Here is a 22,317-nt window from a genome sequence, read left to right on the forward strand (position 1 = left end):
TGTTAAATAAGCAAACAAACAATATATATATATATATATATATATATATATATATATATATATATATATATATATATTTAGGTTATAAAATAATAAAATATTTAACTGCATTTGTCATTTAATCAAATTATCATTTATTTGTTTCATGTTACTGTTATTTTCCAAGATCAATAGAAATGTTTAACATTTATTTATTAACTTTTTATTAATTAATTAATTAATTTATTTATTTTGACGTATTATTTATTGGTATTGTAAAAAAAAAAAAAAAAGATTACCCAAGTAAAGTACATACATGCGGCCATGCATGCATACGTACATTGCACACAAATTTGCTTACTTAGACGTCAACTTTACATTCATAATTTATTTATATTTCCCCGTGTTCAGTCTCTCTACCGCCACAAAATGAATATTCTTGAATACTCTTTAAAGTTTTTAAATTCCCGCTTTGTTTCAGTTTTTCGGGGATTATAATGAATTGGTCATGGTATTGCCATTAAACGCAGTTATATTAGTAATGGGTCTAAACTAAAACTGAGACAAAATGAAAGTTTGCAACGATCGTATTCCTGTTATTACTTGAACAACTGTGTATGGCAGAAAACAGGCAAGCTACTGTAAACGTGACAGTGATTTGATTGGTTATGGTGACTCTGGCATGGGTGGACCAATAATAGTAAACAAATCCAGTGCGCGCATGCGTGGTGCGCGAGTGCTGATGGAGGTTTGTCAGGAGAAGCATCTGCTGTTAGCTAAACATCTCTACTAAGGTTGAGGGCAGTTATTAGGGTTTTGTTCGACAGAGTCAGTAAGTATTTATGTTTTACCTCCTTGTTATTTACTACATTTACGCAATTTCTATAATTTACGGTTTAAAATCATTGATAATAGTGGTAAAGTTGCTGGCTTCGAAGAGCTAACGGTTGCACTTTCACTACTGCAACCAACAGCTAGTTTCCTCACTTGCGCACGTTTTATATTATATTTATCATTTGTACTTAGTCCATTTTGTATACCATATCGTGCACTTCATATTGTTTGAGTCTTTTAACTTATCTGATGTTTTTGTACATGATAATGTTTACGTTTGGCCTAACTCGTTAGCCTAGCCACACGACTTTTAAAGAGACGCAGGTGTTAGCCAATCAGCATCAAAGCTTCTGAATACGAGGCGGGGCGTGGGAATGGGCGTGGCGTGTATTGTGTACACGATTTACAGGCTGCACTGGACGAATATGAGGTTTTGTCTCACTATCATAGCCATATAAGGCTTATTTGCAGTATATTCACAGTAATGCTATACGGCTGTTGTTTGTTACATGTGGTTTGATGTTTTTCACACTGTTCTTTGAAATTAGTCTAAAACATCTGTGGTTTACCAAAGTCGGGGGAAGTTAATGAAACCTAGCAACCCAGAATGTAAATAATGTGATATCTGTGGTTTAAATTGTGTAACAGTGACTTGTCGTCTGGGTGTTCATATAATATTGTTCTTATGTCATCCCACATATTATATAGCAAGGGCTTTCAAACTGAGATCCTGGGCCCTTTAAGTTTTTAGGGGGTCCTTGGAAAAATTAAGAGAAAAATAGTGTAAAAATTTAAATAAATAATGAATAAAATAAATAAATAAAAATAATTAGATTAAAGCGGTGAAAGATTATAAATAAACGTGTAAATAAAAATACAAACAGTACAGTAATGATTAGAATAAATAATTTTAAAGACTAAATATTTTAGTATTTTAGTATAGATATTTACTTGTCACAGTATAAATGTGTTTTTTATGTGAGAAACTATGAAGATGCTTTTTAAATTTTAGGATGGTTGTTTCTTGCACTAGGATATCCCCTGTGGCATCTAAAAGTTTGAAAACCCTTGTTATATAGTGCATGAAACTTGATAAATTTTAGTGTCAAGTAATATGTGAAACATGTTTTTGTTTATATTCATGAAATTTCATTATTTGCTAATATAGTCTGTTTTATATATTAGATGCACATTGAGATTACAGTCCAATCAATTTGTCATACAGGTGCTGAGGACTCGGTCAGCCAAAATGGCATCCGATATGCCGGTTTCTAGGGGTATAATGACCTTTTACCCCACAATTGAAGAGTTCAAGAACTTCAACCGCTACATTACGTACATGGAGTCCCAAGGTGCACACAAGGCAGGCCTGGCCAAGGTTAGAAGAAAATGCTTCTCTATACCCTGTAGCCCAAGATTCTTCTGTAAAAATAAAAAAAAATGCATAAAATTATATTGATTTTGCTTAACTGCAGATCGTCCCGCCCAAAAACTGGAAGCCTCGACGTTCATATGATGACATTGATGACCTGCTAATACCTGCACCGATTCAGCAGGTTGTGACTGGACAGTCAGGGCTGTTCACCCAGTACAACATCCAGAAAAAAGCCATGACTGTGAAAGAGTTCCGTAAAACAGCCAACAGTGACAAGTAAGTCTTGTTAACCTTGTTACTAATTTTCCAGTGGAAATTGATTTAAACTTCATCTGCCCTCCCTGTAAGGTTTTGCAGCCCTCGGTATGATGATTTTGAAGAGCTTGAAAGGAAATACTGGAAAAATTTAACCTTTAACCCTCCTATCTATGGAGCTGATGTGAATGGGACCCTTTATGACCCAGTGAGTAAACGCTTGTAAGCAATTTGATTGAGTTCTATATGGCTGTTATATCATTGTTTTCTTTTTCATGTCTTACACAGGATGTCAAAGAATGGAATGTAGGACACTTGAATACCATCCTTGACACCGTGGAGCATGACAGTGGGATCACTATAGAGGGAGTGAACACACCATACCTCTACTTTGGAATGTGGAAAACCACTTTTGCTTGGCACACTGAGGACATGGATCTCTATAGCATTAATTACTTGCATTTTGGGGAACCAAAGTCTTGGTAAGTTTGCTTGTCAATCTTTCACTAGAATGCAGGTTAACTTAATTTTGCTAGATAAAAATAATTTGTCTGTCCTTATGCCAAGTGCTAAATATGTCTGGAATGATCTCATAGGTACTGCGTGCCTCCCGAACATGGAAAAAGACTAGAGCGGTTAGCCAAAGGTAAACAACCTTTTGTGTCCTCAATTCTGTTCAAGAAAATATTTTGCTCGATTTACATTTGCTCATATATATTGCTTCCTATTGTCTCCCTAAGGCTTTTTCCCTGGAAGTTCACAAAACTGTGAAGCATTTCTTAGACACAAGATGACTCTTATTTCACCCTCAATTCTAAAGAAGTATGGCATTCCTTTTGAAAAGGTATGTTGTTGTGAGTGCATTTTTTCCCATTGATTAGGGGGAAAAAGTAAAGCCGGTTCTATGATTAGTAGTCAATCTCCTTCACGTGCTTTCAGATGGAGCGGCATTTAATACACAGAGCCATAGTTCAATGACAAGCTACGCAATATCGCAAATTGCACACGGCCATTCATCTGCGATTATGAACGCGGTATTGCATAGCTTGTCAGTGAACTACGGCTCTGTGTATTAAATGCCGCTCCATCTGAAAGCACGTGAATGAGATTTACTACTAATCACAGAACTGGCTTTACTGACAAGATGCGAATGACTGTCGCATGCGATTAATTGCACAGCCCTACCACTGATGACTTGATTTTTATCATTAGTAAACCGTATTAGGCCTGTTTCACACTAAATCTGTAAGCAGTGTAATCAGACACAGGGAAAACACAGTATATATTGGGCACAGTATGTGTGAGACAGTGGGAGGGGAACACAGTTGCATAGCATGTGACATACAGTTGTCAGAGGAGAACGCCTAAAAAAGGTGGCACAGTGGACAATACTTATCTGTATTTGCACAATCTGTATTTGCAGTACATAAGTCGAGGCTCATCTGCACGCACAAGCACTGCCGTTGTGAAAGCACAACAGGTCTGTGGTGCTTCCACTCTGCTTATGCATACAGTATAAAGCTGGCCTTAGGCTTCCTGTTGCCTCAATGTACATTTGTTTGTAACTCAATTTGAGAAGGTTTTGTGATATCGTTGTCTGTTCATGCTTTGCAGATCACTCAGGAGGCTGGAGAGTTCATGATAACATTTCCATATGGCTATCACGCAGGGTTTAACCATGGTTTCAACTGTGCTGAATCTACCAACTTTGCCACAAGACGATGGATTGACTATGGAAAGCAAGCCATACTGGTAAAAATCTATAAATAACCATCCAAAAGTTTAGGGTCAGGTTATTCACAGGAGTAAATAAAGTTAGAAAATGCATTAAAATAGAAAAAAAATATATATAAATTGTAATTTTTCACAATATTACTGTTTTTGTGGAAAGTTAAAAAAAACTGCATTTATTTGAAAGGTTTTGAAACATTATTCATGACTTTACGGTTAACTTTGATCAATATAATGTGTCCTTTCTGAATTCAAGTATTAATTTCTTGAAAAAACCCTTTGAATGGTAGTATGTATACTAGTATGTATATAGTATATATATATAAGATTTGTAATCTGTAATATCTTTGTCAGTGGCATTTGTCATGTACTGAAATGCCTGTATACTACACAGTGCATCAATCTTGGGATTTTTTTCCCTCAGTGTTCTTGTAGAAAAGACATGGTGAAGATCTCCATGGATGTGTTTGTAAGGAAATTTCAGCCTGAACGGTACGAGCTGTGGTTGGCGGGGAAGGACAATGCTCCCATTGACCACTCCAAGCCTACGCCCGAAGCAGCTGAGTTTTTAGGTGGAGAGGCAGGGAAAAGTGGCGCTCAGGAACTCTGCTTCGAAAACCAAAGTAGTGAAGGACAAAAAAAGAGGTGATAAACACTCACTAAACTCTCATTTGCACATACTGATGTGTGAAAAGAAATCATGTTATATCAGTTTTAAATGTTGCTTTTTCCAATTAAATTAGCTTGGCTAAACAAAGGATAGGAACCAAAAGACACAGAGTGTGTCTGGATTTACCAGAGGAAGTTCTTCCAAAGAGTGAAACAAACAACGAGGAGGCTGAATATGGCAAGAAGAGCCGCTTGACTACATGCACAGAACAATGCAGAGAGTATCCAGGTGTGTCATGTTGTAATGTAATGAAATAAAAAAAATAAAAAACGTTTTCAGTGACAACTTCACCATAAGTTGCTAATTTTCAGAATTGACAAACTAAGGCAACTTCAAGTGTATGGAAGCATATGTGTAGCTAAATTCAATTTGGAATGTAATATGCAAAATGGCAATGTATTTCTGTATTTAAATTTTAATTTTCCCATTCATATGTGCAACATTTAGTATAAAATGAAAATTCAATTATATCATTTAAATTTGCCATTTTCAACACTGGTTTTAATATGCAAATTAAATGTGCATATTATTAAAAAAAATTATAGGTCAAAAGTTTGGATACATTAATATTTTATATTTTTGCAATAAGTCACACAATTTTACTATTATTTAAAATACATTTTATGCAATGCTGATTTATTAGCAATGTTGGAAACCAGTCATACTTTTTTCAGGATTCTTTGAATAAAAAGTTAAATAAGAACAGCATTTATTTATAGTATAACTTTTGTAACAATATACACTACCGGTCAGTGTGTTTTTATTCAGCAAGGATTTGTTAAATTGATAGAAACATTGATAGTAAAGATCAATATTAGAAAACACCTCTATTCTGAATAAATGCTGTTCTTTTTGAATTTTATTTATCAATGAACCCCAAAAAAGTATGGCAGGTTCCTAAATAAATAAATAAAATAAAAAGTAAAAAATTAAGCAGCACAACTGTTTCCAACACTGATAATAAATCCGCATATTAGAATGATTTCTGAAGAACCTTGCATTGAAGACTGGAGTAATGATGCTAAAAATTCAGCTTTGAATCAAAGAAATAAATTAAATTTTAAAATATAATAAAATAGAAAAACATTCTTTTAAATTGTAATATTTCACAATATTACAGTTTTTCTGTATTTTTCATCAAATTAATGCAGGCTTGATGAGCATAAGACATAATGCGGCATAATTTCATAATGCTGCATAATTGTGACCCTGGAGCACAAAACCAGTCATAAGTCGCTGGGGTATATTTGTAGCAATAGCCAAAAATACATAGTATGGGTCAAAATTATCCATTTTTATTTTATGCCAAAAATCATTAGGATATTAAGTAAAGATCATGTTCCATGAAGATATTTTGTAAATTTCCTAATGTAAATATATCAAAACGCCCTTTTTGATAAGTAATATGCATTGCTAAGGACTTCATTTGGACAACTTTAAAGGCAATTTTCTCAATATTTAGATTTTTTTGCACCCTCAGATTCCAGATTTCAGATAGTTGTATCTCGACCAAATATTGTCCTATCCAAACAAACCATACATCAATGGAGAGCTTATTTATGTAGCTTTCAGATGATGTATTTAAAAAAATTGACACTTAAGACTGGTTTTGTGGTCCAGGGTCACAATTATCAAAAATGGTAATATACACGTCACCAGCCTACACTTCATATAATAGGTCTGGCTGTAGGTGGCACTTGGGCTTCATTAACTATGAGAGTTTCATTAAATAGTAAACGGTGTAGGATATCATACACAAATATAAGTGAATTGAATAGCCTACAGATTACCATTATTGTGACTTTTGTTTTGTGCAGTGCTTTTGTAGTCATTCAGCATCAATTTTCTCAGCGATGTAGGCTAATTTGATTTATAAAATGAGACAATCCGCTGATCCAGATCGCTCCACAAATAAGCTCGTCTGTCCCATGTCATTTTCTACCGATTTATGATTAAGAGCAGAAAATGACCGCTCCACTTCACGTTATTGTACAATGAAATTTGAAATTATAAATTAAAAATTATATAAAATATGGATTTTTAATTAAATCAACACACTAGCTTTGATTATTGATGAAAAAAAGTTTAAAATATTGTTTGGTTTATTTTTGAAAAAAGGGCAGGGCCTTGAGCCCCCGAAGCCCCTGCCCCTGAGGAACTCTCTGCACGTCCCTGTTAAGGTGCCACGGAACATGCGCTATTTTACGGATTAAAAATAATAATAAAAGAGTAATAAAATATAAGGTAGGGTAGTAAATAAGTGTAGAATAGCACTGTGTGTTTGCTTATGTGCATCAATCCGAGTGTAAACGGTGAGAGATGTTCAGGCAGGTGAAAAGCGTTTTGTTAATGGTGAATATTGACCTATCGTGCGTCCTGTTGCTCGGCTCGGAATGCATTTTCAAATCCACAATGACTTAAACGATATTCATCGCGGGGTATTTAATGAAAATGCAATTGAAGCGTCATATATGTAAGTGTCAATGCATTTAAGAACAATAAAAGATATTTAAATCAACATTTTGCTGCACCTTTGGCTCAGAATGCATTTTGAAACTCTCGTTGCATTTTGCTACAATTATCCCGCGGTCTCACGATGAAAATGCAATCCCAAGTGTCCTACTCCTAAGTCTAAATGCATTTAGGAAAAACACAATTTAAATTATAATTTTGCTACAGTTTTTGCTTGGACATGTTAAACATATCTAATCAATTTGGGTAATACTTTTTCATTTTAATTTTGCAACTTATAAAGCTTTAAAAAAAATGTATTCGCATATTAAAACTAGTGTAGAAAATGGCAAATTTAAATGATATAATTGAATTTTCATTTTACACTAAATGTTGCACATATGAATGGGAAAATGTAAATTTAAATACAGAAATACATTGCCATATTGCATATTACATTGCAAATTGAATTTAGCTACACATATGCTTCCATGCAAGTGATGGTGTGTGTGTGTGTGTATATATATATATATATATTTATTTGATGAAAAACAAATCTATTTCAGAATTGAAAGATGAAGATGACCTGCTGCCTCTGACGAGTTCAACCAGTTTAAAGATGCTTCCTGGTTCCAGAAGCACTGAATCCGGGGAGCATGTTAGAGGTGCAGGTTTAAGTGCCACAAACCCGTCTTCAACCTGTACACAGTCCTTCCCAAAGCGTCACCTGTCTATAGCATCTGTCCCTACTGTCCCTCACTGCCTGTCAGCTGTGCCACGGATTTCCACAAAACCAGGGGTGGCAAGCCTTCTCTTTCATCGGACCCTGAGCCCAACAGATGCCCTACAGGTCCACAGCTATGCAGCTAGAGCAGTGTTCCATAAACCTCAACAACCCAGCACAGAGAAACCCAGAGAAGACCTCAATGAGCCAGACATCAAACCAGATGTGAGGCCAAATACGCCACAGCCAAACACAAAGGTTGGTACATATATTGACTTAGTGTGTTGATATTTGATAGGGGCAATTAAAATGATTTCATAGTACTGGAGCATATAAAGAAAATCAAGTAACTAAATAGTATGCGATTAAAACAGCAGTTTATTGATTATAAAATAATTAAATAAACCAGTTATTATTTTGATGTAATATCTGATAATATACATTGGAACTATATAATATTTGTTGAATTGATTAAAAATAAAATGCTGAACATGAAAATCAACCATTTTAAATAATTTAAGTGAATTTAACCATCACAACATTATAATGTACAGTATGAAAAATTTATATTTGCTAAAGGCATTTAACAGTGTCATTAAATTATTAATATTTAAGTGATTACTTTTGATAAATTGCTTCAAAGGTAACTTGAATGTAAAAAATAGATAAAATGAGCTGCACATTATCCAGTATTGACTACTACTGATAATTCTCTGATAACTGATATGATACCACAAAATCATGCATTACTAGTAAGTTGCACTGTTTTAAAGGTTTGTTTGATGTCATTGAGGATTTTTTCTGTAAGAAATTGAGTACTTTTATTCAGCAAGGATGTATTCATGTGATTTTAAAAGTGACAGTAATCACATTTATAATGTTATTGTTCAAATAAATGATAAATTCTGTTGTTTTGAACCTTCTGTTTATCAAAAAAAAAATTATGGTTTCCACATAAATATTAAGCAGCATAACTGTTTTTAATATTTAGAATGATTTCTGAAGGTTCATGTGACTCATATTAGAATGATTTAATGTGATCTTGTGACACTTAAGATTTGGAGTAATGGATGCTGAAAAAATTGGCTTTGCCATCACAGGAATAAAGTGCATTTTTAAGTGTATTCAAAACAGTTATTTTGCAATAATATTTCAAAATATTACTGTCTTTATTTTTTATTTGAAAAAAGATACAGCTTTGATGAGCATAAGAGACTTCAAAAGCATTTAAAAAAGCATAGCAACTCCAAACCTTTGAATGGTAGTGTGTGTTAATTGTGTATTAAAAAAAAACAAATCAACTCAACAACACTAAACCAAATTATATTGAACTCCTCTCTTGCTTTTTTCAGCTTGAAAACGAGGGAGAGAACGAGAATAAGAGCATGAAGAGGAAACTGCAACCACTCAGTAAATTGCCACGCTTGCATCCTCTGCTCAGAGAGAGCTTCAGTGATGACGGTTAGGATCTGCTTCACATTGTTCATTGATTGTCACATCACTGTTTGTGCTCTTTCTAATTAGCTCCTTCACTCCACAGAGATTCAAGAGCCAGCAGCTGAGCCAGAGGAGACCGATCCCTGGGCCAGACTCCTGGCTCCCATGTGGCAAAGCAAGCCACGCGACTTTAGAGTTGAGAAGGATTTTAACTTCCGCATGGGCCAGCAACCTCCGTACTGTGCAGTGTGTACTCTCTTCCACACGTACACCGAGGTAACACATGCTATTATCATCACAAAAATTGCTCAAAGTTCTTGTGAATTGGCAAAGCACAGCAACTTGGTCTCTTTGGCTGTTTGATACTGCCAGTGGTTCAGAAATGACACATTGAAGAAAACAAAATGTAGTGGTAGATTTGATACAGTCAGAAGTAATTCTCCCTTTATTTGTGAGCTGATAATTGAAAAATGATTTGTGGAATCACTGTAAGACTGTGCTGTGCACTCTGCCGTTTCTTTCATATAGAGTGACGTAATCAGCCTGACCCAGAGCAGTTCTGCAGCTGAAGAAGGAGACAAACAGAGGACCAAGCCGCTGATTCCAGAGATGTGTTTCACCAGCAGCTCTGAAGGACACTTGTCCACCCCGAATGTGGAGGAAGACGGTACTAGCCAACTCGTCAGCTGCTCTGTGTGTAGTGTGCGCGTACATACAAGTAAGCAGTTTGCTACTCTCTGTTATCACTGAAATATCTGCACTAAAAGCATTTTTCTTTTTTATAATTATACATGCAGTTTATTAAACTGGAGATTACATGGAATATTTCTACATTTTGTAGACTTTACTTTTGCAATAAATATTCTTGGTTGTTTCATTTTGTTCCATGTAGTTTGTTTACCCTATACTTTTATTCAGCAAGGACGCATTTAATTGATCAAAAATTGCAGTAAAGATATTTACAATATTACTGGAGATTTCTATTTATTTTGAAATTCATCAGAAAGTCCTCAAAAATATTAAGCAGCAGAACTGTTTTCAACATTATTAATAAAAAGAAACATATCTTGATCACTATATCAGCATATTATAGTGATTTCTGAAGGATCATTTGACACTGAAGACTGGCCATCACAGGAATAAATTACATTTAAAACAGACAACAAATTAATTTCAATTGTAATAGCTGTTTTTACTGTGTCTTTGATCAAATAAATGCAGCCTTGATGGTGACTACTTTCAAAATCATACAAATGTCTTACTGATAATATATATAACCTCATAAAATGAGACTACATGGAATATTTGTGCTTTTTTGAAAGTCACATAACAGGACTGTTTAAAGTTAGCATAAAATCATAACTGAGTCTCTTTACTTTCTCAATACATGTTCCTTTTTTTCATTTATTTGAAAGAAAACATGGTCTCCATAACCATTTATGACTACTGTCATATTTAAACATTAAACAACATTAAAGTGTATGGAGATTGCCATGGTAACCAGTTACATATACAAATATTCACTTCCCTTATTGATTGGTATATGATAACCTAGTTTTTATGTTCCAAAAGAAATGTTCATTCATGTAATTTGTCTGCTATCCATATCTTTTTGAAAATGTAATGTTTTGTCTGCAGGTTGTTACGGTGTGTCTCAGGATACTAATCTGGATGAGTGGAGATGTTCCCGCTGTGAAGCTAATGCCATAACTCAGGTCAGTTGGATTATTTGAGCAGGTTTACAGTTGTTGTTTTTTTTTAATTCCCAAACCCACGAGGAGCATCTCGCTGCAGCCCACAAGATCCAGGGGGCGTGGTTGGATCCAGATCTAACTCCTCCCACCTTACATATACCTAAACCCACCCATCTCCACCCCTAAACCTACCAATCTCCACCCCCTAGATGTGGATCCAACCACGCCCCCTGGATCTTGTGGGCTGCAGCAAGCCCTACTTGAAAACCACTGCTATGCATTTTTCTAGCTGCTAGGGGGCACTAGTATGTCTGGCCGTCATGCATGACAAAGTTTTTTCCAGTTGCACCTACTTTCACTCATCTGTTGTTATTCCCAGTGGTGTGGCTAAGTGTTTGTGTCTTTCTCTCAGGACTGCTGTTTATGCTCTCTAAGAGGAGGAGCTCTGCAGAAGGCAAACAATGACAAGTAAGTAGCCAGGAGCCTCTTGGTGTTGCCCCTTACAGTGAACACCAGCTATTTTCAATTATACACATTCCTCTCAGCTGAGTGACAGTTTTGGGAGCTGCCCCTCTCAGCTGCTGACAGCACTTCATGTTAAAGGTTTTACCACTGTTCACTGTTTTGGTTGAAAATGTGGTTTTGTTACAGGTGGGTTCATGTATTATGTGCCGTAGCAGTGCTGGAGGCTCGCCTCGTGAACATTGCAGAGCGCAGTCCTGTCGATCTCAGTAGTATCCCGCTTCAGAGATTTAAGCTGGTAGGTTAATGTTTTGCACAGAAAGTGAAATACCAATCATAACGCAGTACTGATCGACGTACAGAGGGAAAGTATATTTAGAATCTTGGCCAGGGCAAAAACAATGAGGCTCTTAATTAGGGTATCCACATTATTGTGAACTCACAAATTCATACTAAATACATTAATAAAAGTACAAACTCTCTCATTAATTTTGTAAAAACATAGTGGTAAGGCAAAATTTACCCAGACATTTCCCCTAGAAAAAAAAATTCAGACATTAGGGACACACAGAGACTTATTTTTAATAAACCATTTCACTAAGATGAATCAGCATTCATAACAATTAATAAAAAATACATTTTAGGAGTGTGTTTTTGTTCATTGCCTCAGTTTGCTTGCACTATCAATCAAAAGTTTTGTCCCACCCCCAAGAAATTAATACTTTAATTTAGCAAAGAAAGACATTTATATATTTACACACATATTATATATTACTATTTTTAATGTTACAAAAAATACATTTAGAGTAATGCTGTTCTGTTGAACTTTCTATTCATCAAAGATTCTGTGAAAAAAGTATCAGTTTCCAGAAAATATTAAGCAGCCCAACTGTTTTCAGCATTGATTTATAAAAAGACATGTTTCTAGAAAAGCAAATTAGCTTATTGGAATGATTTTTGAATGATCATGTGATACTGAAACCTGGAATTCAGCTTTACTATCACAGGAATAATTTAAATTTAAATAATAATAATAAATGAATAAATAAATGGCAATTTGTCAACTGTAAAAATATTTCACAATTTTGTTCTTACTGTATTTTTGAGCAAATAGTGATGCTTGATGAACATAATATACTTCTTTCTGAAAAAATTTAATGATCTTAATCCTAAACTTTTGAAAAGTGTGTGTCCATGCAATGCTATTAAAAAATGACGTTGGGAAAACTTACCTTGTTACTGTAAAAGATTTACTATTCTGAGAATAGCTGAGGTATTCTCATATTACTGAAAACAATTGTACACCAAGATGGCGCCGAGCATGGCAGCCGTGTTGCGAGCTCCAAGAAAACTCTGCAGTTTTTCTTATGTTTCTTATGTTTTATTTGTTATTTTGTTGTTTCACGTGTTAGATGTTGTCAGTATAACTGTCTACGATAGACACACGCTTTTAAATATTGGTTCCTTCGTCGCGCAACGCAAACCGGACTTTGAGTTCCTGAACGCCGGCGCCTTGTTTACAGACACCGCATCAGAGCCCTTTGTCTGGGCCGCACGATCGCGACCGAGGAAACGCCGCCGGAAAAGGGGGAAGAGAGCCGGCGTCCTTGTCAGACTCAGACGCCGTCCCCTCCGACCTCCTCTCCCAACTATTTTGCTGGCTAACGTTCAGTCACTGGACAACAAACTCTGTGAACTGCGGGCACGCATCTCATACCAACGGGAAACAAGGGACTGCTGCATTATTTGCCTCACAGAAACCTGGATGTCTGCAGTGGTTCCAGACTCAGCCATCGAGCTTACGGGGTTCTCCGTGCACCGCTCGGACAGAACGAAAGAGCTCACAGGGAAAAGCAGAGGTGGGGGCGTCTGTTTATTTATCAACAACTCGTGGTGTGATGAACGGAACCTACACTCTATTAAATCCTCCTGCTCCCCTGATCTGGAATTTCATATGCTTCTGTGTCGACCATTCTGGCTACCGAGGGAATTTACAGCGATCATAATCACAGCTGTTTACATTCCCCCTCAAGCCAACACAGACCAGGCACTCAAGGAACTGTACGGGAATATAAGTGAGCAGGAAACCGCGTACCCAGACGCAGCGTTTATTGTTACGGGGGACTTCAACAAAGCCAACTTCAGAACAATAGCTCCAAAATACTTCCAACACATCACCATCAACACGCGTGGTGATCGTGTACTTGACCACTGCTACTCTCCATTCCGGGACGCCTACAAATCGCTCCCCCGCCCACCTTTCGGCAAATCGGATCACACTTCCGTTCTGCTCCTGCCTGCTTATAGGCAGAAACTGAAACGAGAAGCACCCGCCCTCAGGACAATTCAATGCTGGTCGGACCAATCAGACGCTATACTACAGGACTGTTTTGATCACGTGGACTGGGACATGTTCCGGGCAGCGTCTGATGACGACATAGAGGCGTACTCAGATACTGTAACGTGTTTCATCAGGAAGTGTGTAGAGGATGTAGTACCGACAAAAACAATCCGCATCTACCCCAACCAAAAACCGTGGATTAACAGCGATGTTCGAGCAGCCTTGTCAGCGCGGACATCTGCCTTTAAATCCGGAAACTCTGACGATCACAAACAAGCCAGTTACGATCTCAGGAAATCAATCAAAGCTGCCAAACGACAATATAAAAACAAAGTTGAAGAACAATTCAAATCCAACAACGCAAGAAGCATGTGGCAGGGTATCAACAACATTACAGATTTCAGAGGGAATAAACCAGCTACTGTGAACATTGCCGCCTCTGTCCCGGACGAACTTAATCACTTTTATGCTCGTTTCGAGGCTCACAACACCGCCCACACAGAGCGCGCTCCCGCGGCTGTAGCAGAAGAGGCGAGCGCACTTTCCTTTTCTGTCGCAGATGTAACCCGATCCTTCCGACGGGTGAACATCCGCAAGGCTGTGGGTCCCGATGGCATCCCAGGCCGTGTGCTCCGAGCATGCGCATTCCAACTGGCCGGGGTTTTCACAGACATTTTTAACCTTTCCCTCTCTCTGTCCGTGGTTCCCGCATGCTTCAAAAAATCCACCATTGTGCCCATACCAAAGAAAAATAAAATCACATGCTTGAATGACTGGAGGCCCATTGCTCTGACACCCATCTTCAGCAAATGCTTTGAGAAACTCATCAGAGACTACATCTGCTCTGTGCTGCCTGACTCACTGGATCCCCTACAATTTGCATATCGCAGAAACCGTTCCACAGACGACGCTATTGCCTTCACCCTGCACACTGCTCTCTCCCACCTGGAAAATAAGAACACCTATGTGAGAATGCTGTTTGTGGACTACAGCTCAGCATTCAATACCATAGTGCCTGCCACACTGGTTGAGAAGCTCCAGACTCTGAGACTAAACGGATCTCTGTGCAGCTGGATCCTGGACTTCCTGACAGGCAGATGTCAGGTGGTCAGAATGGGCAACAACACTTCATCCCCGCTGACCCTCAACACTGGTGCTCCTCAGGGCTGCGTCCTCAGCCCACTCCTGTACTCCCTGTACACACACGACTGTACAGCAACACACAGCTCCAACGTCATCGTCAAATTTGCTGACGACACAACGGTGATAGGCCTGATCACTGACAACGATGAGACGGCCTACAGAGAGGAGGTGAGAACCCTGACTAAATGGTGTCAAGAGAACCACCTCTCACTCAACATCGACAAGACCAAGGAGCTGGTGGTGGATTTCAGGAGACAGAGCAGAGAACACACACCCATCACCATCGACATGACACCTGTGGAGCGAGTAAACAGCTTCAAATTCCTCGGTGTTCACATCACTGAGGATCTCACATGGTCCGCTCATACAGATGCAGTGCTGAAGAAGACACACCAACGCCTCTTCTTCCTGAGACGGCTGAGGAAGTTTGGAATGAGCCCCAGCATCCTCAGATCATTCTACACCTGCACTGTGGAGAGCATCCTGACAGGCTGCATCACCGCCTGGTTTGGAAACAGCACTGCTGGCAACCGCAAAGCTCTGCAAAGGGTCGTGCGAACTGCCCGTCACATTGTTGGAGGTGAGCTTCCCTCCCTCCAGGACATCTACACCAGGCGGTGTATAAAGAAAGCCCGGAGGATCATCAATGACTCCAGCCACCCGTCCCACAGACTGCTCTCTCTGCTGCCCTCAGGAAGACGTCTCCGCAGCATCCGATCCCGCACTAGCCGACTGAGGGATAGCTTTTTTCCTCAGGCTATCAGGCTAATGAACAGTAAAAACTAATACACCCTACAGCACACTCCCACTTTACAATATACCACGCACTGCACTTTAATTCCATACAGTTCAAACTGGACTACCAGTACACTACTGCACAAATACAACAATCTTTTTGTCAGCACTGGATACCATCCAATGCACATCCATGACATTTGCACATCCGGTTATATATAATCTGCTGCATCTTCGCATATTACTGTGTGTATATAACGTAGAATGTGTACTACATACTGTGTATAATGTGTATCGGTAACTGTATGTCTGTCTAATAGTACACTATGTGTACTGAGTATATGTATGTGTATATTACACATTGTCATCTGTATAAGTCTGTACGTATGTATGGTAATGTCTATATGTAAATTGTTTATATGTAAATTGTCTATATGTAAATTGTTTCTGCAGTGTCTGGAGCACGCTCTCAAGAATTTCACTCACGAAGGCACACGTGCTGTGGTGATGTGACAATAAAAGTGATTTGATTTGATTTGATTTGATTTGATTTGACATAACGGTAGGTTGGCAGCATCTCTACTCCTAGTTAATTAATCACCAGCACTGTTTGTATAGCACTTCTGTTAAGCAGTGTAATAAAATTGGATTTTGGTAATGTATTCTCTTCATTAAACCTTTAATGAATCATTAAGAAATAGTCTAACATATTACATTCTGAATTCATTAGAATTTGTTGATTTTCCGCCTTGGATGAGCCAAGTCTGTTTCTAAGGTCAAAGACAACTAACAAAAGTTTCTTTTTAGAAATGCCAGTTTTGCCGTAAATGGGTGAAGAAGAGCACAGGTTGCTGCGTGCAATGCTCACATGGCCGCTGTTCCACTGCCTTTCACCCGACCTGTGCACAAGCAGCTGGAGTTCAAATGCACCCGGATGATTGGCCGTTTGTGGTCTACTTTACCTGCTGGAGACATAAGGGTGGCATCCAAATAGAGGTATAGACCCAAAACAGACATGGGCAGGATTATAGTGAAGTCTAGATGACAGCTAAACAATGGAAATGCACATAGAATCAAATTCACAAATTCACTGTTTTGTGTTAAATACATTGAATGACACAATAAGGGCACGATAAGAAGACAGGTTCTCATTCGTTTCCTGGTATTCAGCCTCTGCTCTGCACTGGTGGTTCTAACATGGGGGAAACAATGCTAAAGGCAAATACTAAAATGCAACTAACCGTGTAATTGCACAGTTTGGGCAGCAAAATAAATCAACTTTTAAATGGGAAAAGAAAATGCTTCCCATCGTCTTGTTGACATTAAAGGTCTGATGTTTAATCAAACTTTAGAGTATATTGGTGCAAATTTGGCCTGCCAAAAATAAAGGACAGACATAAACAAATAAATAAATAAAGGTCATGCTATCATTTACTGCAGACCCTCAGACTGTAGCTTTGTCCCAATTCAGGGACTGCATCCCTTAAAAAAACATGAACTTCAAAGGCCACACAAAGGCTGAAACGTTCGAACCAAGCATTGTCTAAAGGGATGATTTAGCCTAAGGGTGATAGCGACTGTGACCACTGCTGTTGACGAGTGGAAGAAACATTGGTGCTGGACTTCTTTTAAAAGTTAAATTCAACTGTCTGAAAACAAAACCACTTGGTCTAATTATGTACATAATAAAAAGTCTAAACTATATATTGAATCACAATATGGAAGTCAAGATTTAAACATCTTTAAAGATTGTTTTGTAACATTTGTATTGATATTGAAGTAAGTAAAACCAATACATAAGTGTAGTCCAGTATTGAGTCACCAGCGTGCAAAGAGTCTTGGGATAGAAGGACCATTTGTTGCACCCTTCATGGCCAGGGAAATGAAGGCCACATTTGAAGGAGGCTTCGAAATGGGACAGCCTTCAACGCCCCACTGTGACACATTTGGCCTTTGAAGGATGCAGCCTCTGAATTGGGACACAGCTTGTGTGTCAAGGTCATTAAGTCTCCTAAAATATCAGATAGTTTGACCTTTTTATAACAAGACCAGGTTTGTTCAAGTTGTAAAATGACCCTGTTACTCCTCCAAAACATTAATAATATTAATAAATTAATTGTGAAAAATAGATTTCAAAATGTAATTTTTTGCATGTACAATGACTTACTTGAGACTTTTATTGAAAGGTTTAAAGTGTGTGTTTTTTTTTTTTTTTTGTCAAATTGATTCATATGATTTTGAAAAAAAAATGTATTTTACTGTAACTTTGTCTGGGTGGTTTATCGGGTTGTAATTCCGTTCTTTGAGCCAGTATTTACTGTCTGTTTCCACCAACACCTGTTGTTGTTATTTTGTTGTTCAGGTTGGTGAGTACAGTATGTAATGTCCTAAGTATAAGCCTTTTGCTTGCTGCAATCTGTTATGTTAGAGCATTATTGTTAACCGTGCAAAAGATGTGTGTTGTCTGAGATGTCTAATATCTGATGTTGTCTTCAGCAGCGCAACAAGGCATCTATGCGGGAGTTGGAGAAGGGACAGAAAGTAATCTGCAAGCACAGAAATGGCCGATACTACCATTGTGAGGTGGTTGAGCTGACAAAGGCCACCTTTTATGAGGTTATCTTTGATGATGGCTCATTCAGTGACAACTTGTTCCCTGAGGATATAGTGGTATGTAAGGAGTTACACAGCTCAAAACAATGTTTGATTATTAAAAGCAGTGTTTTGAAGCCCTGCTGGTTTATTTTTCAGAATAGAGACTGTAGGCAGCTCGGTCCACCATTGGAGGGAGACGTAGTTCAAGTGCGCTGGACAGATGGCCTGATCTATGGAGCCAAATTTGTCTCTGACCATATCATCCCAATGTACCAGGTCAGAGGACAGCAAACACACTTGTGTACACTATTTGGGTTAGAGTTCGAATTCAGACACTGCAAAGTAGATGCGTCACAGTATGATGACTGTTTTGTTCTGAGAATCATTATAATTTAGGATAGAAGACAGACGACTAATCTTTTTCGTATACTGTTAAAGTTTAATATCATAACATTCATTACCATACATATTCACACAATAATAAAGTACAGTCATGACAGTCTTTTTTTTCCATGACATTGGCCTTCATTGATACCTGCTTTTATAAAACAGTAACATGATATAAACTAGTTGTCAAATGATTATTTATGTATTTATTGTTAATAATAATTGATATATTACTGTTCAAATATTTGTCAGTAAGTTTTTATTTGAAAGAAATTAATACTTTTATTGAGCAGGGAGGCATTAAATTGTTCAGTTGTGACAGTAAATATTTTTTATAATGTATTAAAGGATATATATATTTTTTTAAATATATATATTTTTAACTTCAATCAACGAATCCTTAGAAAATGATCAGTTTCCAACATTGATAAGAATAAGAATTGTTTCTTGAGCAGAAAATCATTATATAAGGATTTCTGAAGGATCATTTGACATTGAAGACTAGAGTAATGGCTGCTGAACTTTCAGCTTTAACATTCAGCAGGAATAAATGACATATAGAAAATGGGTATTTTATGCATTTATTTATTTTAAATAAACAAATGCAGTATTCTTTCTAAACATTAAGAAAAACTCCAGACTGCAAACCATTTAATGGTGTTTTATAATCAGAATAAACAATTCTTCCACCAAAAGTTAACAATGTGGTAATCAAATTTATGATGTGACGCATTTTAATTAATTTCAGTTGAGCAAAACAACCCAACTGGTCTAGTTTTTTTCTTTTTCCACTTACTGACTAAGACAGGATTTTTAGAAATAATACAGGAAAATTAAAGGGATTGTTCACCCTCATGTCGTTCCAAAACTGTAAGACCTCCGTTAATCTTCAGAACACAAATTAAGATATTTTTAATGAATTCTGAGAGCTCTCAGACCCTCCATAGACAGCAAAGGTCCTTATACGATCAAGGTCCAGAAACGTAGCTAGGAGATCGGTAAAACAATTCATGCTCTTCTATGTCAGCTGCGCCACATGGGTACATTTTCTATGTTGTATGTACACTTTGATTTGAATGGGAAAAACGTATCCGTGTGGCGCAGCTGACACAGAAGAGCATACGCTGTTTGCGTTCAGTGGATATTCTCCTAAATGGCACTAGGGTAGGAGGAGACTAATTTGAATAGTCGTTTTTTTTCTTTCTTTCTTTTACGCACAAAAAGTATTCTCGTAGCTTCGTAACATTACGGTTGAACCCCTGAATGTCACATGGATTATTTTAATGATGCGTTTCTAGACCTTGATCGTGTAAGGACCCTTTCTGTCTATGGAGGATCAGAGAGCTCTCAGATTCCATCAAAAATATCTTAATTGGTGTTCCAAAGATGAACGGAGATCTTATGGGTTTGGAACGATATGAGGGTGAGTAATTAATGACAGAATTTTCATTTTTGGGTGAACTAACCCTTTAAGATCAGAAGATGTGCATTAGGTTTGTAATTTGTTTATATCTCTTCATATTTTAACATTGTGTCAACCCTGTTGCTTAATTACCCAACTAAATGAGCTTTTCTGGCAAACATTATAGCTGTCCTTCATCAACAGTGCACAAAAATTAATACAAATTAGTTGTACAGTCACACTCGAAAATAAGATTCTGACATTATCTGAAGGCAGCATGACCGTAGACCATCTACCATTTCAAAGTAATGTATATACCATTTCATAATGTCAAGTCAAGTCACCTTTATTTATATAGCGCTTTTAACAATACAAATGTGTCAAAGCAACTTCACAATATCAAAATAGGAAAATAGTGTGTCAGTAAAATGTGAGCAGAGATGTAAACACACTTAATTCCTTGAATTATTTTCCAGGTTGAATTTGAAGATGACTCTCAGCTTACTGTAAAGAGGGAAGATGTGTACAGTTTGGACGAAGATCTGCCCAAACGTGTTAAAGCCCGCTTGGTAAGTGATTTCCTGCCGGCGTTGTTTCATTAAATGATAATGTGCTGTACACAATCAAGAAACCCATTACAAAGCTACTTTTCTTGACCTGTCTTACCACTACAGTAATCTTAATTTGTCATGACACAGTGCTACTGAACATCAAGTGGCTTAACTGACATTAAATACATTTTATTTCTATCCCTAGTCTGTGGCGTCGGATATGCGCTTCAAAGGAGTGTTTGTGGAGAAAGAGGTGAAGCAAGACTCGAAAAGACAGCGTGTGATCAATTCCCGCTATAAAGAGGACTACATCGAACCGGTTGTATACAGAGCCATCATGGATTAATTTACTCCACACAGACAGTGTCTTCAACAAACAGATAAATTCAGCAGAAAAACAGGCTGGACTAGATGTCTCTATGTTTAAAGTGGATAAACATCACGTGATCAGACAACTGCAAATACAGTACAGAGCCTTTTATTTTTAAGAACACCAAGATCAAGTTTTAGACCTTCGGGCTTAGTATGAAATCTCATTGAAGCGATCTTACTGTGGACGGTCTTCAGCCGGCACAGATAAGAGTCCCAGAGATTAGGAATGTCTTGTGTAAGAGTGTTTGTTTCTTCAGACAGCACACAACCAGCTCAGGCTCAGCGGGGGCGTTGAACAGCTCTCGGATTCCTACCGTCTTCAATCAGGTGGCGGTAATGTTTCAAGTGTTTTTTAATCACCTCCCTGCAGACCCACCGGCTGACCGCACATGAACAGACCTTTAGCCCATCAGACAAATCTTTAGTCAGCGTGGATGCGCCGTCCCGCTGACCTTTTTTATAGGTCTTAAAGTGCTTGGCAATATCTGAATCTCATGGAAGAATCTAGTCTTTATTAGTACGAGCAGCTCTCATGTGTGATCTACTGTAAACATGGGATATTATAGAAAACTAGCTTTAAACTCTCACATTTACGTGGATTCAGCAGCTTTGGATTTTGTTTTATTTAAATTATTTTTTGTTGAAGTGAAAGGAATGCCAGTTTCCTTATTGCAAATTAGTTCTGGATTAACTTTGTTTGTAAAAAGGTGTATTTATATGTGTTAAAGCCAGGTTTTCTCTACTTTTTCTACTCTTAGTTGCATTACTATGCCAACACAGGTAAGAGTGACTTGTGACCAGTCATGGTCGAACTGGTGCACTTATCCACATTTTTTCCTCCTCTTCAGTTGTAAGTTTCATAGTACTTAAGGCAGGGAAGGCAACATCTTGAAGTGCTCCATTTAGAGAGTGCCAAAGAGATGCCTCATTTAAATAACCTAAATAAAAAAAAAAACTGTTTTGTGGCGGTTCCTTTAGCTGTATTGCATTAAAGATCTTTGTCTTCAGTTGTTTTGTGCAGTAGGCATTACACGCCTTTGAATTGGACTAGAGATCCATTGTTAATTTAAGGCTAAAAACGTTATTTTTAAATTAAAAGCAATGTCTCCTACCCCCCTTGAACATTTGTCGTTTTTTTTTTTTTTTTCATTTTTGACTTGTTTCATATCACAGCCTGCA

General features: G+C 37.5%; 1 protein-coding gene across 3 annotated transcripts; it reads left to right on the plus strand.

Moving 5' to 3' along the window:
• Positions 1 to 691: 691 nt before the first annotated feature.
• On the plus strand, positions 692 to 22,249 carry LOC306845600 (lysine-specific demethylase 4A-like). 3 transcript variants are annotated; one of them, XM_079378497.1, is made up of 23 exons: positions 692 to 811; positions 2,039 to 2,191; positions 2,289 to 2,464; positions 2,537 to 2,651; positions 2,732 to 2,925; positions 3,040 to 3,089; positions 3,184 to 3,287; positions 4,058 to 4,195; positions 4,599 to 4,819; positions 4,918 to 5,072; positions 7,862 to 7,960; positions 8,066 to 8,277; positions 9,372 to 9,480; positions 9,560 to 9,732; positions 9,985 to 10,174; positions 11,095 to 11,171; positions 11,563 to 11,618; positions 11,802 to 11,910; positions 16,639 to 16,827; positions 18,328 to 18,501; positions 18,583 to 18,702; positions 20,692 to 20,784; positions 20,972 to 22,249. In XM_079378497.1, exons 2-23 carry the CDS (start codon positions 2,063 to 2,065, stop codon positions 21,110 to 21,112), a joined length of 3,024 nt encoding a protein of 1,007 aa, XP_079234623.1. In that variant the 5' UTR covers positions 692 to 811; positions 2,039 to 2,062; the 3' UTR covers positions 21,113 to 22,249. The 3 variants fall into 3 exon arrangements, with proteins under 3 accessions (XP_079234623.1, XP_079234621.1, XP_079234622.1); XM_079378495.1 differs by having other exon boundaries at positions 7,862 to 8,277; XM_079378496.1 differs by having other exon boundaries at positions 7,862 to 8,277; positions 18,331 to 18,501.
• The last annotated feature ends 68 nt before the right edge of the window (positions 22,250 to 22,317 follow it).

The sequence above is a fragment of the Barbus barbus genome (genome assembly GCF_936440315.1).
Source record: "Barbus barbus genome assembly, chromosome: 26".
Lineage (NCBI taxonomy): Eukaryota > Metazoa > Chordata > Actinopteri > Cypriniformes > Cyprinidae > Barbus > Barbus barbus.